Source organism: Diorhabda sublineata, chromosome 2 (genome assembly GCF_026230105.1).
Source record: "Diorhabda sublineata isolate icDioSubl1.1 chromosome 2, icDioSubl1.1, whole genome shotgun sequence".
NCBI classification, from domain to species: Eukaryota; Metazoa; Arthropoda; class Insecta; order Coleoptera; family Chrysomelidae; genus Diorhabda; species Diorhabda sublineata.
This window is the reverse complement of record NC_079475.1, coordinates 1,021,972-1,034,934: the sequence shown is the minus strand read 5'-3', so window position 1 is coordinate 1,034,934 and position 12,963 is coordinate 1,021,972. Positions and strand designations below refer to the sequence as shown.

Here is a 12,963-nt window from a genome sequence, read left to right as displayed (position 1 = left end):
GCTCACAAATAAATTAAAATAGCAAAAGCAAACTTTCATATGATCAGACACCGTTTTTAGTTGTCTAATCCATTCAAATCTTGTGTCAACAAGTTCTTTGCCTTCAATTTCACTTTCCACAAGAAATTTAGAAGTTCCTGCTAATGGAAAGCTGTATAAGCTCAGCTTAGGATTTTTTTGTCCAGGAAGAGCACTGAGGAACACCAAGGGGGAGTAATTTGATTCACAACAAAAGAATGTACTTCAGATTTTAATATGATTTTTTCTTGCAAAAAAATAGTCTAATAATACATTAATAAAAAGATAATATGAATTAGATCAACAAGTTTTTCTTCATCTTTTACGTTATATTTTTTCCATGTTCAACCAAATTCCACCTTCTGCTTTAGGAATGAAACTATTTATGTCTGTTTCCAATGGAGTTTTCGTCTTTTTATCAATCCTTATTTCAAAATTCCTTAGAACATTGATCAAACCAACTTTAGTTTGTACAATTCCAAAACGCATACCTAAAAAGAACAAAAACGGGTTAATACTCATAGAATAAAAAAAATTGTATTCAGTAAGATGAGTTTTCACAAAATCATCATCCAAATTCCAGTTTTTGATAAATAATAAAAGTATAGAATGAAATTATACAAAGGTGTACTAACCTATGCACATTCTTGGTCCTTCTCCAAATGGTATAAAAGCATATTGATTTCTGTTTCGTTTATTCTCGTCAGAAAATCTCTCAGGATCGAAAACTTTCGGATTTGGGTAGTAATCTTCATCGTAATGTATCCCTTTTATGGGAATCCAAACTCTTGTACCTTTAGACATTTTTAAATTCGTTTCCGGAACTACATATTCTTCTACGCACTTTCTAGTAATGAAGGGAACAGCTGGATACATTCTAAGTGTTTCTAAAATAATTTTTTTCTGAGAATAGCATTGATATATCAACTCCGATAATTTTTTTCTTACCGTCAATAACTTGTGACAAATACTTCATTTCACTCAAACAATCATAAGTAACTTCACCACCGTACTTGTTTAGAATAAAATTGATTTCATCTCGTACTTTCCGCTGAATATCTGGGTTCCTAGCAAGTTCATAAAGGGCATAAGTCATGGTTGTGGAGCTAGTTTCGAACCCAGCGACGAAAAATACAAAACTTTGAGCAACCATCTCATCCAAGGTTAAAGTGGAACCATCTCCTAAGTATTAAAAATTATTATTGATATTGAATATTTTTAGAGCAACTTCTGCAAGTTTATTCTGCATCATGAACGATAGGATCATTAGTTTCATCTCATCTAGTAACAGGAATGAACCCTTTCTTGTCTTTTTTTACACCCCTATTGTTCATATCTTATCTGGTGATAAGTTGTCTTTGCTGCTGTTTCTATTGGTGGTAGCGACGTAATAATCAATTTACTTTCATATGCTGATGCTGTGAAGCATGTAAATCTATAATTAATCAATGATGTGATTCAATGGCTTCTCACATCACTGTAACTGTATAATTCGATGATGAAACGTTCTCCAGCTTTAGCAATTACTTCTGGAGCAGCATTCGCATTTTCAATAACTTCGATAACCTCGTTTAAATCAGTGTTCTAGGTGTACTCCAATAAATTTCATTACTTTTTATGAAATTATGCTGATGAGGCATCAAAACCACTAAAGGCATGTAAGAACCTTCTTCACTGACAACTACTACAAAATCAAATGCTGATGAAACGCTTATTGTGGTATGGTGGTGGTATGGTTTACATTTTCGATGGGTTGTTTAACCATGAAGTGTTCAGCTCCAAATTTTTCTTCAATATTCCAACAAGGCTGTTCTCAAACAAAACGATGTAATAAGATCCACCATCGATGATTCACTTCGTATTTTCATTTCAAACTAAATATTACGCGTTATGACATGTAATTTTCTCTACAATTAGTGAGCGCTTTCCAGCGCTATTTTTCCCATACGGCGGATCAAGCGGTGAAGATACGAAGTGATAAATTCAAAAGTCGGAAAGATATCGTCAAATTCTATAGAAATGCTAATTTTCAAACTTTCCGAGTCAAAATACCCAACGAATATACTATTATGTCGAAGTTTGATTTAATATTCTGAAATAATTTCTTACAGTGTCAATACGAGATCTGGCTATCAAATAACGAAAACTAAAAAGGGGTTTTATTATAGGAATTACTCTACATTCGAATGTTCCCCTCGCCACAAATATTTCCATTGATTGAAGCGGTGCTGGAAGTCTTCTTTGGTGAGAGTCTTTTTGATCTTTTTCGCTTTTTCTTTTACCACTTCCATCGACTCAAATCGTGTCCCTTTCAAAGTAGATCTTTTTCTAACCTTTCTAACCTTTCAAGGAAATCTGAACAGACCCGTTGACGTAAGAGCTTTTGGTCAGGAGCTAGATTTTTTGGCACAAACTTTTGCCATATGTAATTCCTCCTCTAAATTTTCTTTATCGGCGTCTACAGACTCGGCAATCATCCGGATGCTCGACCATCGGAAAGCATAATTTGGTTAATTTTGGTCACTATTTCCGGAGTTGAAACAGTCATAGGGTGACTTGGGCGCTGGTCATCTTCAGTGCTTTCTCGGCCCTCACTAAATCGCTTACACCACTCAAAAACAATCGCACGAGATAGAGAATAGTCCCATAGGCCTCTTGCAATAATTTATAGCATTGAGTGAGAAAAAAAACACATTCATTTCAAACTACTACTGCGCAAATACTATAATAGTGACGGAAACGTGTTTTGGGATGTGTCTAGGGCGCCCACTAGGCACGCAGTCGCGTTATTTAATAACCAGACCTCTTATATTAATAGATAAATACCTGATCTTTCTCCATCTTTTGCTTGATTCTTTATTTCAATTAATAATTGTAAAAAGTCGTTACGATGCACATGGTTCTCTTCTCTATATTTAACGGAATCAGCAACCACTGTAGTGAAAAAATTTGACACCTCTGCATCAAGTAAGCGTATATCTAGAAGATTTGCTACATTTGGAAAGTTATTAGCAAATATGAATTTTAAGTTTTCAAAGCGGGTTCTATCGAACACTTTTTTCCCTATTTGTCTGAACGGACTATCAGGATCTTTAAAACTGTTACATTCCAAACCAAAAGCGCATGATCCGATGATATCAGTCGAAAAGTTTCCTGAAAATTGAATATAAATCATCAACTTGATTGTTTTTATGAAAGGAAAAGAGATTTCAAAATTGAAATATGAAAGCAGAGATTGTTAAAATGAAAGGTGATATTTAGGTCGATTTGAAGTTTTCCTCCTGGTGATAACAGATAACAAGTGACATCTTGTTTAAAAGGTATTTAGAAAACCTATTCAATGATACTAATTTTTATTTATTCACGAGGTTTTGATGGTTCAATTAATAAACACTAAAATTTGAGTATCGCTTTTGATTAATAAATATTAAGTAAATAGTTATGTGCTACATTCTTCAACAATTCGTTGTTTTCAAATGCCAATACGATCAGAAACTGTAGCGTAAACTTTAAATTTAAGATATCCCCATAAAAAAAACTCTCAAGGTGTTAGGACCCGATGATTTTATTGGACCGCGTTCCATCAATAATTAATATAGTTGCCACGTACCATTTTGTTTATGTAGCTACTCAAAAAATCTCGTTGAACAATAATAAAACTAAAAATTTAGAAGACTATTGCTTGTAAAAAAAACGTCAGTTATAAAACTTTTTTGACAATTACTGTACTTTTGAATTTTTATCAATTTAAGGCGAAGATTAAATTTCAGTCTTTATTCACAATTGAAAATAGTATGAATAGGTATTCTAAATACCTTTCAAGGGAAATGTCACTTGCCATGAGGTCCCATTTAATATTATTGGTTTCAGTTACCTGGTGAAGACCAGGTCGTGAATTGCGGTATTTCGAATTTTTTTGCATATCCAATTGACACTCTATTTGAATTGGTTGAGCAGTGCATTTCATATAATCTATAAACATTTTTGCTATCAGTAATTTATCATAAGCTTCCTCTATATCATATTATTTCGTTCATAAAGTTATTCATCTACAGTTGTTACATCGTTTGCCAACTCCTGACTCAAAAATGGACAGTAACAACTTCAATTTCCAGTCTTTCATAACTTTACATTTCAGCTGTCTAGCAGCTTCAATAACTTCTTCTTTGGTTATCATTTCGTCGTTTTCATGATGGTCCTCTTCACTTATATTATTAATTTCTTTATTTTTTTCATTATTATCTTCTGTTCAATGATCTTTAGCTAATTACTCTATATAGTGGGAGATGCCACAATGTAAATAATAGAGAATTCATTATCCCAATTATTCAAAGTTTTTTATCAATTAATTGATTTATACAGTTTAAAATACATTGTATGATGCAATAATTACACAACCGAAATAAAATAGATCATCACTTACCCAAGATATCTTTAATATCAACAGGTTCGTGAAGAGTTATCTTCTCTATCAAATATCTGTTGAGTTGATCGCCGCAAACAGTGATAGTTTTGAACATTGTTCTCATTTTTCCTGAGGTGAATGTGGGTGTGAATTTGGTTCTCAAATTCCTCCATTTTGTTCCACCAATTGCGAATAGATGAGCAGCTGAAATATCATAACTAAAACATGTGGCGAGAATGACAAATTTCACTCTATCAAACATGAAAGTACTGAACTATGCAGGTTGTTGTTCGCACATTTGGAACTCGGCTCCAAGAAGATGCTGGACTCAATACAGAACAGATCAGTTTGAGTTATTAGCTATCCAGAATTGACCAGAAACTAGGACAGCTTAGAACATAAAAGGAAGTTCGCTATTTTACCGATACTACCATGGCGAATCATCTTCCGAGCTGCCCAACATGATCCCACCTTGAGCAGTATTTGCAATACCTACTCGACAGACAGACTAGGCTCATAAACACCGAGTTTGCCTGTAAACGTCCATTTTAAAACATTGTAAATGCGTTTCTGTACAAAGTTTTTGTGAGGTAGATCCTGCGATTAATGCGGGATCTTTGTTGAAGCTTAGAAAAGTATTTTTGTTATGAAACACGTGAATATGAATCAGGTAGCCCAAAACATTTTTATAGTCGCACATCTGCAACAATTTTGTACAATTCCAACACGGAAAATATTAAAACCAATAGTCGTTGAAAGGTACATTCAGAACACAACTTTTTGCTGCAACTTCTTCAGCAGGAGAAATTAATATCAAACTATTAGTTCAATATAAATCTAAGAGAATAATTCAATATTGTAGTCTAATTAATGTAGAAGATCATCCCATTTCAAATTGCAACATATATTTATGATTGGTTAGGTAAGTCCCAGATTCGTCCATCTTCAATATATTGCTTGCATATTTAGAGCTCAGGCCCCAAGCGTACCTAGAAGATACTGGACTCAATATAGAAGAGAGCAGTTCGACTTATAAGCTATTCACAGTTGACTAGAAACTAGGACTGCTTCGAACATAGAAGAAAGTTCGCTGTTTCACCGATACTACCATGGCACGTCTTCCGAGCTGTACAACATGATCCCACCTAGAGCAGTAATTGCAAGATCTACTCGATAGACAAACAAGGCTCGTAAACACCGAGTTCGCCCTGTAGACGTTCAGACTAATTTTTTTGGAGAAGTTCAAGTCTGTGGAAGCAGCTACCAAGACACTACAACTTGCAGTAATTCAAGAAGGCATGCGCCACTCGAACTACTCTAGTAATTGCTTTTTACATAAAGAAAACCATTCAACAAGGAGAGAAATGCATCCAGAACAAAGATGAGTTCAAGAAAAGAGCAGGAACGTACAGATATCAAATTCCTAAGCTACGCAACACATTCACAAGCTTGAAGTCAATTATTTGTTGAACATGGTGATGATTTTAATGCATCTAAATGTTCTTGATTTTAGGTCTCCTCTGTTTCGAAATAAGTTTTTGAAAGAAAGATAAATTTTGACGTTTCGACTTTTCTTTAAGTCTTTATCAAAATAAGAAATAAGAAATTGAAGAAATTTATGATGATTTTTAGAGATAACTACTAACAGGAAAATCACATATGCATATATCATGTCATGGTAGGTATATGACGATGATGTTGTTAACGTTGTTGAATGAATGACAATAAATTAGAAATTTACTCACATATTGGTTCATTTTTCTCATTTACATACAATCCTCTATCGACAAAATGACTGAAATCCTTTGTGATGATATGTTTCAAAATATTCAAATCTATCGGCATGTAGATTGGTTCAGTCATGTTATAAAATCCCAGCTGCTTCCATCCTAATGATAAAATCAAGTTTAGAATTAACAAACGTCAAAAATATAGAAAGCACTTCATTTTTTAAAACGTGATAATTATTTAAACGATATCAAGGTTTTTAGAACATTTCTATTCAACATAATCAGCATGGAAAATCCATACTCAAATATCAGAGTATGTTTCTAAAAGCTGCCCTGGACGGTAAAATTTATCTTCACATTGCCAAGTTTTTTCAAAATAAACAAATTCATTTGGAGTAGCTATGAGATTTTGCCTTCTAGCTTGGTAGAAGGCAGGTATGCTACACACTGTGGTTTTCTTCTTGTATCTTTATTTAGTTAATTTTATGTTGGTTTTTTAGTTTTTACAAGCTTTTATCTACAAATTGTAACATTTTTTTGAGAATAAAGCATGTTTTTTGTGGAGCAACCTACTAGAACAATTCCCAAATATAATCAAAAGCATATTTTTATTTAATTAAAATTCGGATTAAATCGAGAGGGTACTTATATGGTCTAATGTGAACGGACTCACCGTTCTGTTTGGCTTTTTTGTAAAGTTCCGCTACCTCATCTCCAATAGAAATAATTCTCCTATGAGGAGGACGAAGATTTCCCCATATTAGCTTTGGCTCTAGATGAGTTACACCCCGGTCTTTCCAGTATTGAAACGACCATTTACAATAAATTATCACTGCTGTTATGACACCAATAATTATCGCTGTCAAATCAAATAGAATATCTCCGGTTATAATCGACATATTTTTTTGTTTTTTCTTTTACCTGTAATCAAACGATTTATATTTTATATTTGATTTGATAAAAAAACCATATGAAAATACATTTTTTGAATCTTCTTCTCTTTTAATACGTCAGTTAAATATATAAAATTCCCCGTCATATTTTAAATAATTACTGTTAAAAGAATCAATCTACTATTTAAAATAAAATATCAGGTAATAAAATTTGACGTAATCTGCTTGGTTATTGACATATGCTGAAGCATCTGGATAAAGTACATTCAATATTATTATTCGCAGCCAAATATTTTTCTTGTAATACAAAAAAGTCGATTGAAATTGAGGCTTAAGAAATGTATATATGTTACCGGTCAAACCGAGACAAACTATGTTTTGCCTAAGCTAAACCAGTTTTTCCAATCCGCGCTAGGATTAACTAGTAAAGCCTAGTCCAAACTAATTTGTCCTGAGCTTGATAATATAATCCAGTTCAGACTAGGCCAAACTAATTGGTTAATAAGCTAGTACGACCTAGTCTAAACATTATAGTATATCTAGATAAATTAAATAGATAAACTGAATTAATTGGTTATGTTAAGGTTAGGTGTTCGCTCAATTAGTTTCGACACTGTTAAATTGGTTTAGACCGAACCAATTGTCGAAGGATTTTTGTGGTTCCTCCACAACATATTTGCACGCATCAACTACTCTTCAGGTGTAGAAAATATATATTTTTGATCTACGGGAATATTAATTTGATGTAAACCAGCAACACTCTCGAGATGATGCTTCATCACCAGTTAATCAGCACACTCACTGCTGTTGATTTATGTCGTAGTGGTTGAGGACAACACATTTAAAATCTTCTTCAAAAGAGATTTAGTGCACTACCACAATTCCTTACTTTAGTTATTGATATCGAGAAGGGTTCGTAATGGTCAAAATTCTTTGAAATTTAGGAGGAATCTCTGGTTTTCGTATGGACTCTTCTTCTACCACTAAGCTATAAAATCTAGCCACCCGCTGTATGTGAAAACTAAGTGGTTTTAGCACTGTGCGAAAAAATTCAAAACTAGTTGCTTGTAAAGGGAATCACCAAGTGGTGAACGTAGCGTCAATACAACTATGGTAAGTGTAGTTAATGCTACCGGTGTTTTTGATCAACTGCAATGTACATAATAAAGTTATCCTACTGTAAAAATTTTCTTTAACTACTTGGCTATACCACATACCGTTCACAGCCTTTAGATATGCCATTTTTTAGTCTTCTACACGGAATAAAATAAATCAATGAGGCAAAGAAGCCATTGTGGGAATTGTAGAAAGTGCTTTCGGTTTTTGGCTAGTAAATAGACTTGTATTCACTGATGACTAATTTGCATTAGCTGTTTTGCAACATACAACATCTTTGACAATTTCTGGCAGTAATGAAGATGAAAATAAACGATTTAGGGAGTTATTGAAGAAATATTACTGCGAGCGAAGAGAAATCAAACTCTAGATGGTTCTTTGTCTTATCGTAGAGCGCCAATAGCTCAGAAAGCAGCGGAAATAACAAGCTGCCAAACCAAACTTTGACAAAATACCAAAACAGAAGATATGGTTCATGGTTTTGTGTGAAGAAACCAAGAAATATGATACAATGAATGAAATGTTGCACTAGAATTCATATTCGGTGCTGTAGTTAGCGCTGTAGTTAAAAGGTTCTGCTAGGAGAGCTAGCGGTTCGAATATAAAAACCGATTTTCTATATTAGAAGATGACAAGATTTTTTTGAAATTATTTTTTACTGTTATAAATGGTATTTAAAATTTAATGAATAATTTTATTATGAAGATTCACTCAAAATTGGCCCAACTTTCTCTATTAGATGACAAAAACGATACTGAAAAGCTAAACAACAAGATTTATACGTCATAAAGTGATGCTTCATTATTTTAAATTAAACAAATAATGTATAATTTCATACATGGTGACAATAAATACCTAAATAAACTGTACCATCATGTTATATCTAATTTCTCTAATTTAGTTTTTTCGTTAAAAGAAATATTATCAACAAATATTTTATAGTTAAAAAGAATATTTACTCACAAATTTTATATTTTTGGAACAAATTTTTCCTGAGTTTACGCAAATAATTTGAGGTTATGTTGTTTATTTGTGATACAATCGGCAACCGCACTGTAGAAAGATGTATTTATCTCATATTATATTAAAACGTTTCTTTCAATGTTGTTTTCATAAAAAGAATAGATACGTACTTACCATAAAAACTTTATCAATTATAAAAGTACTTCAAAATTGCGACTAATCACTAATACTTCATATATATTTATTTGTTTACTTTGAACTTAGCAGATTACTGCACATAATTATATGTTATATTGACCTCGAAATCTCAAGGAAATCGTATGTTATAATGATAGATAATACGCAAGGTACGATTATTTAAATATATTCTAAAGAAAATGGTGGCAAACCGGTTTTAAAATCTATTGCAGGAGGGGGACATAAGGAGACAGAAATTTGTTCATCGTTAATATCATGTTATTTTCAATACAATAAATCGCTATAAAAAGTTATTCACACGTGAGTAAAATATTGATAGCACTAGAAAACTTTGATAGTTGTATCGTTTAAACCTCACAGCACCGATAACCTTGAAAATATTGTTCGGGATGAGCCGGGGCAAGGCGAGGTTAGGTTAGGTTAGGTTAAGCTAGACTAGGTAAAGTTAGGTTAGGATAGGTAAGCTTGGGCTAGGTTAGGCTAGGTATTTCGTATTCAGAAAGAACAAATGCATTTTTAACGAAATCTCTGCTATCTATGTATCCCATAGAAATTGATGATTTATGGAATAGTTAGAAAAAGTAATAACCAAACACGCTTTCTTATTAAATCTTTACCTTGATCTTCAATAATTAATTAGATAATTTTTTTAATTAATAGCTTTGGAAATAAATCAAATTGTTTTCTACGATATTTTCAGCATGGTCGGGAGAAATTTCAACAATACCTTACGAAAATCCGCTACTGATTCAATTTCATCGCATTGTTTTTGGTCTTTTTTTGTAATTACTAATCAATTGTATACTTTATTCAAAATATTGTTAAAATCATTACTTCTATTTAATTAGAAAAAGCCTTTTCCAAAAGAGTTTTTCCGGAACACGCCTCCCTTAATCCGCATTTGACTAGATGATTCCGTGTGGGGTTTGGGGTATGCTCAGTAAAAATTTTCATTGGCCTTTTCGGTCATGCGATTCTTATCACTTGGATTACACAGTTTGGTCGTATCTTAAAGAAAAAGTTTTGTTCCTGAGATAAATTCACCTCAAGAATTGAAAAGCAGAATCAAAGTCACTTTAATGACCATATAGGGGACTCTCAGCTGATTAGAAGATTGGTTGGAAAATTTCTTACTTGGCAAACTCCAAATGTTTTTTAGTTTTCCTATCCTAGAGACGGGATCACTTCTTTTGAAACACCCTGTATTTAAAATAATTCACTTACGTCCTCTAGTGGTGAGCATGAAAACTTTAGAATGATTAACACGTAAGATTAATTTTCTTCTGTATATGTGATTGGGAAATAACTTTAAAAAAACTTTTTTGTTCAGAAATTTCTTAAGCTATTGATTACAATAATTTGTTTGTCATCATCATCTTATTCAAATTTATGATTATAAAGGTAATTATCTACAATAGTAGATAAAAGAAAAGAAAATAAAATTGACTACCAACAGAACAGAGTCGGATCAACAGTATTTTTAATTTTACAGTATAATGTGATTTGAGTAAAAAAAATAGCAAAAGAAGGAAATGGAAAAAGAAGAAGCAATAATAATTTTTCTACCTATATAAGCTCAAACTATGAACAACAGAACTTTGGAATGTAGTGAAAAAATCCGGAAGTGTTTATCAGTATCAAAAGCTTGGAAAACGACTCGTAGTAATGTAATTAGTTTTTATGTTCAAGTTACAAATGATGTTCTTTGTGTTAGATGATGTTAGAAAACATAAATTGGTCGTTAAGGCCTTCTCATATCCGCCCCTCTGGCTGCTAGCAACAGCATACGAAGACTTTCCTAAAATCTACCTTAACATCCTAGACAATTCTCCTATGTCTTAAATAAAACTCTACCACAAACACTTCCTCGATCGTCGGTGCTGCGGGTTTCCCCAATTTCCTTGTAACCTGGTGAATGAATAATTCTTTCACAGCTATATCCACTCGCCCCCATTTAGATAAAAAATGCACTGGAATGGTTCTTACTTAAACTCTCTTTTCGACATCTTCTGGCTATTGGTCCACCGCTTTTCCTGCATCCAGCAAGGATAAAACAATCACAATCATTCACCATAACCCCAACCTTGCAGAGGAGCAACTCCTATATCAGGGCCAACTCCAATAAATCTTGCCGTCACAACCTACAAAAACAATTAATTTAAAACTTCAGTTTTGCTCATTCATGGTTTCAGCATGTGACAAAATTTGTAAGATGAAATGGAAAACAGTTTCTAGATATTATCAACGCTATCTAATTTTTATAAAAGTATTTTAGGCTCAATACAATCCTGATAAAGTTGTTTCTCTTATCAACATAATAAACGAATGATAAATGAGAGGAAGTCATAGTTCAATTGGAAGTTTTATGATCCGATATCACAAAACTGATTGAATTAAGTGGTTAGGTTGAAAGAACTGAATTTGACATAATGAAGAATCCTCATTTTTATTCAGTGCTCATTTACTTGGTGCTTATAAATTCAGTGTTATTTGTAAAATCTTATAGTGAGTACTTTTTACAAATACCTGATAAGTAGTTTTAATCACTTGTTTTACAAAGTATCCATCAAATATTTCGTTTTCTTATATCAATTTTCTAATCGTCTTCAATAATCATCTTCTTCTACAACTGCATCTTCTTCTTATTCTCCCAAACTAAGTTTGATACGTATCCTGTTTAATTTTGAATGCTAGAAGATTGAAATGATTCGAGAGTTTCAATTTATGAATGATTTTGTAACTGTGTTTGTTTGTTTGTATATTTAAGTGTATCGAGCAGAAAGAAACGTTCTACAAGCCTACTGGTTGGTTGGAGGCTTAGGCTGGGCTCCTCTGGGTCTGTTTAGAGTAGGATCATATGTATGAGTGTTGTCTGCTAATGTTTTTGAATGTTAGAGATTATGATAAACAATTCTGATTCACGTTTTCTAATTATGTCATGAGGTATCTCTAAACGCAACGTCTTTCTTCAAACTCCCTTCTCAAACCAATGTTATTGAATATTTATCTGGTTTTGAATGTTGTTTGAGTGCTGAATATTTCAACTCAATTTAAATAACTTTTCTAAAAAATGTAGTAACTAACGAAAATTTTTGATAATTTATACATGTTCCTGTTTTATATGAGCTTTTCATGAAATTTTTCAGAGTTTCAAGAAACTTTGGGTCATATTAAACCCAACACTGACGCAGATGTTCAAACTGAAGCAGCAAAAGACTTGGTTCGTAGGGTAATTGGATCCAGGTCAACGGATTTTCTAATATTAGTTGACCCACAGCTTAAGTCAGAAAATAAAGATCTCTTCAAGGTAATAGTATTTATACAAGACTTTCCAACAAAAACTTTAGCAATAAGTATTTTTAAAATGTAAAAAAACGTCAAAATTCATACACAAAACTCCAAATCCTACAGCTACGCATTAACCATGAATTTTTCAAAATATATTTCTGGTCGAGTGACACATTTATGGAAGGGTATCGATTTTTTCTTCTCTTCACTTTACTTCATTCTTTGTTTGTGAGTGAAGATCAGCAGCACTGCATGGATGGTGTATATGATGCCCCACATCTGCTGCACATAATCGTAGAAACTCGCAGCCTTGATTCGTAATATTTTTCAAGATTTCCGTTGACTCCTAATT

The 12,963-nt window shown here is 32.8% G+C and overlaps 2 protein-coding genes across 7 annotated transcripts in view; one reads left to right on the top strand and one right to left on the bottom strand.

Annotated features, from left to right (window-relative positions):
- Positions 1-237: 237 nt before the first annotated feature.
- On the bottom strand, positions 238-10,670 carry LOC130453474 (probable cytochrome P450 6a14). 5 transcript variants are annotated; one of them, XM_056773545.1, is made up of 8 exons: positions 10,548-10,670; positions 6,827-7,074; positions 6,169-6,312; positions 4,442-4,627; positions 2,845-3,171; positions 967-1,200; positions 654-905; positions 238-509 (listed from the first exon to the last, which is right to left on the bottom strand). In XM_056773545.1, the coding sequence occupies exons 2-8, from the start codon at positions 7,050-7,052 to the stop codon at positions 346-348; spliced, it is 1,533 nt and encodes a 510-aa protein (XP_056629523.1). In that variant the 5' UTR covers positions 7,053-7,074; positions 10,548-10,670; the 3' UTR covers positions 238-345. The 5 variants fall into 5 exon arrangements, with proteins under 5 accessions (XP_056629523.1, XP_056649231.1, XP_056629522.1 ...); XM_056793253.1 differs by having other exon boundaries at positions 9,300-10,667; XM_056773544.1 differs by lacking the exon at positions 10,548-10,670 and adding an exon at positions 9,296-9,455.
- Positions 10,671-11,668: 998 nt separating this feature from the next.
- The window catches only part of LOC130453473 (alpha-N-acetylglucosaminidase), a 33,172-nt gene continuing 31,877 nt past the window's right edge, over positions 11,669-12,963 (top strand). The window contains exons 1-2 of one of the 2 annotated variants that reach the window (XM_056793251.1): positions 11,669-11,828; positions 12,470-12,630. In XM_056793251.1, the coding sequence (XP_056649229.1) occupies positions 11,753-11,828; positions 12,470-12,630 (237 nt within the window). In that variant the 5' untranslated portion in view covers positions 11,669-11,752. The remainder of the gene's footprint in view (positions 11,829-12,469; positions 12,631-12,963) is intronic. The other variant, XM_056793252.1, reaches the window with a different exon arrangement.

Bases quoted from the DNA above. Each gene is read 5' to 3' on its own strand.
- LOC130453474 (XM_056773545.1), bottom strand. From the start codon at position 7,052: ATGTCGATTATAACCGGAGATATTCTATTTGATTTGACAGCGATAATT. The intron at 1,201-2,844 runs GTATTTATCTAT...TTTAATACTTAG, and splicing joins AAAAGATGGAGAAAGATCAG to GAGATGGTTCCACTTTAACC. The intron at 906-966 runs GTAAGAAAAAAA...AAATTATTTTAG, and splicing joins TTTGTCACAAGTTATTGACG to AAACACTTAGAATGTATCCA.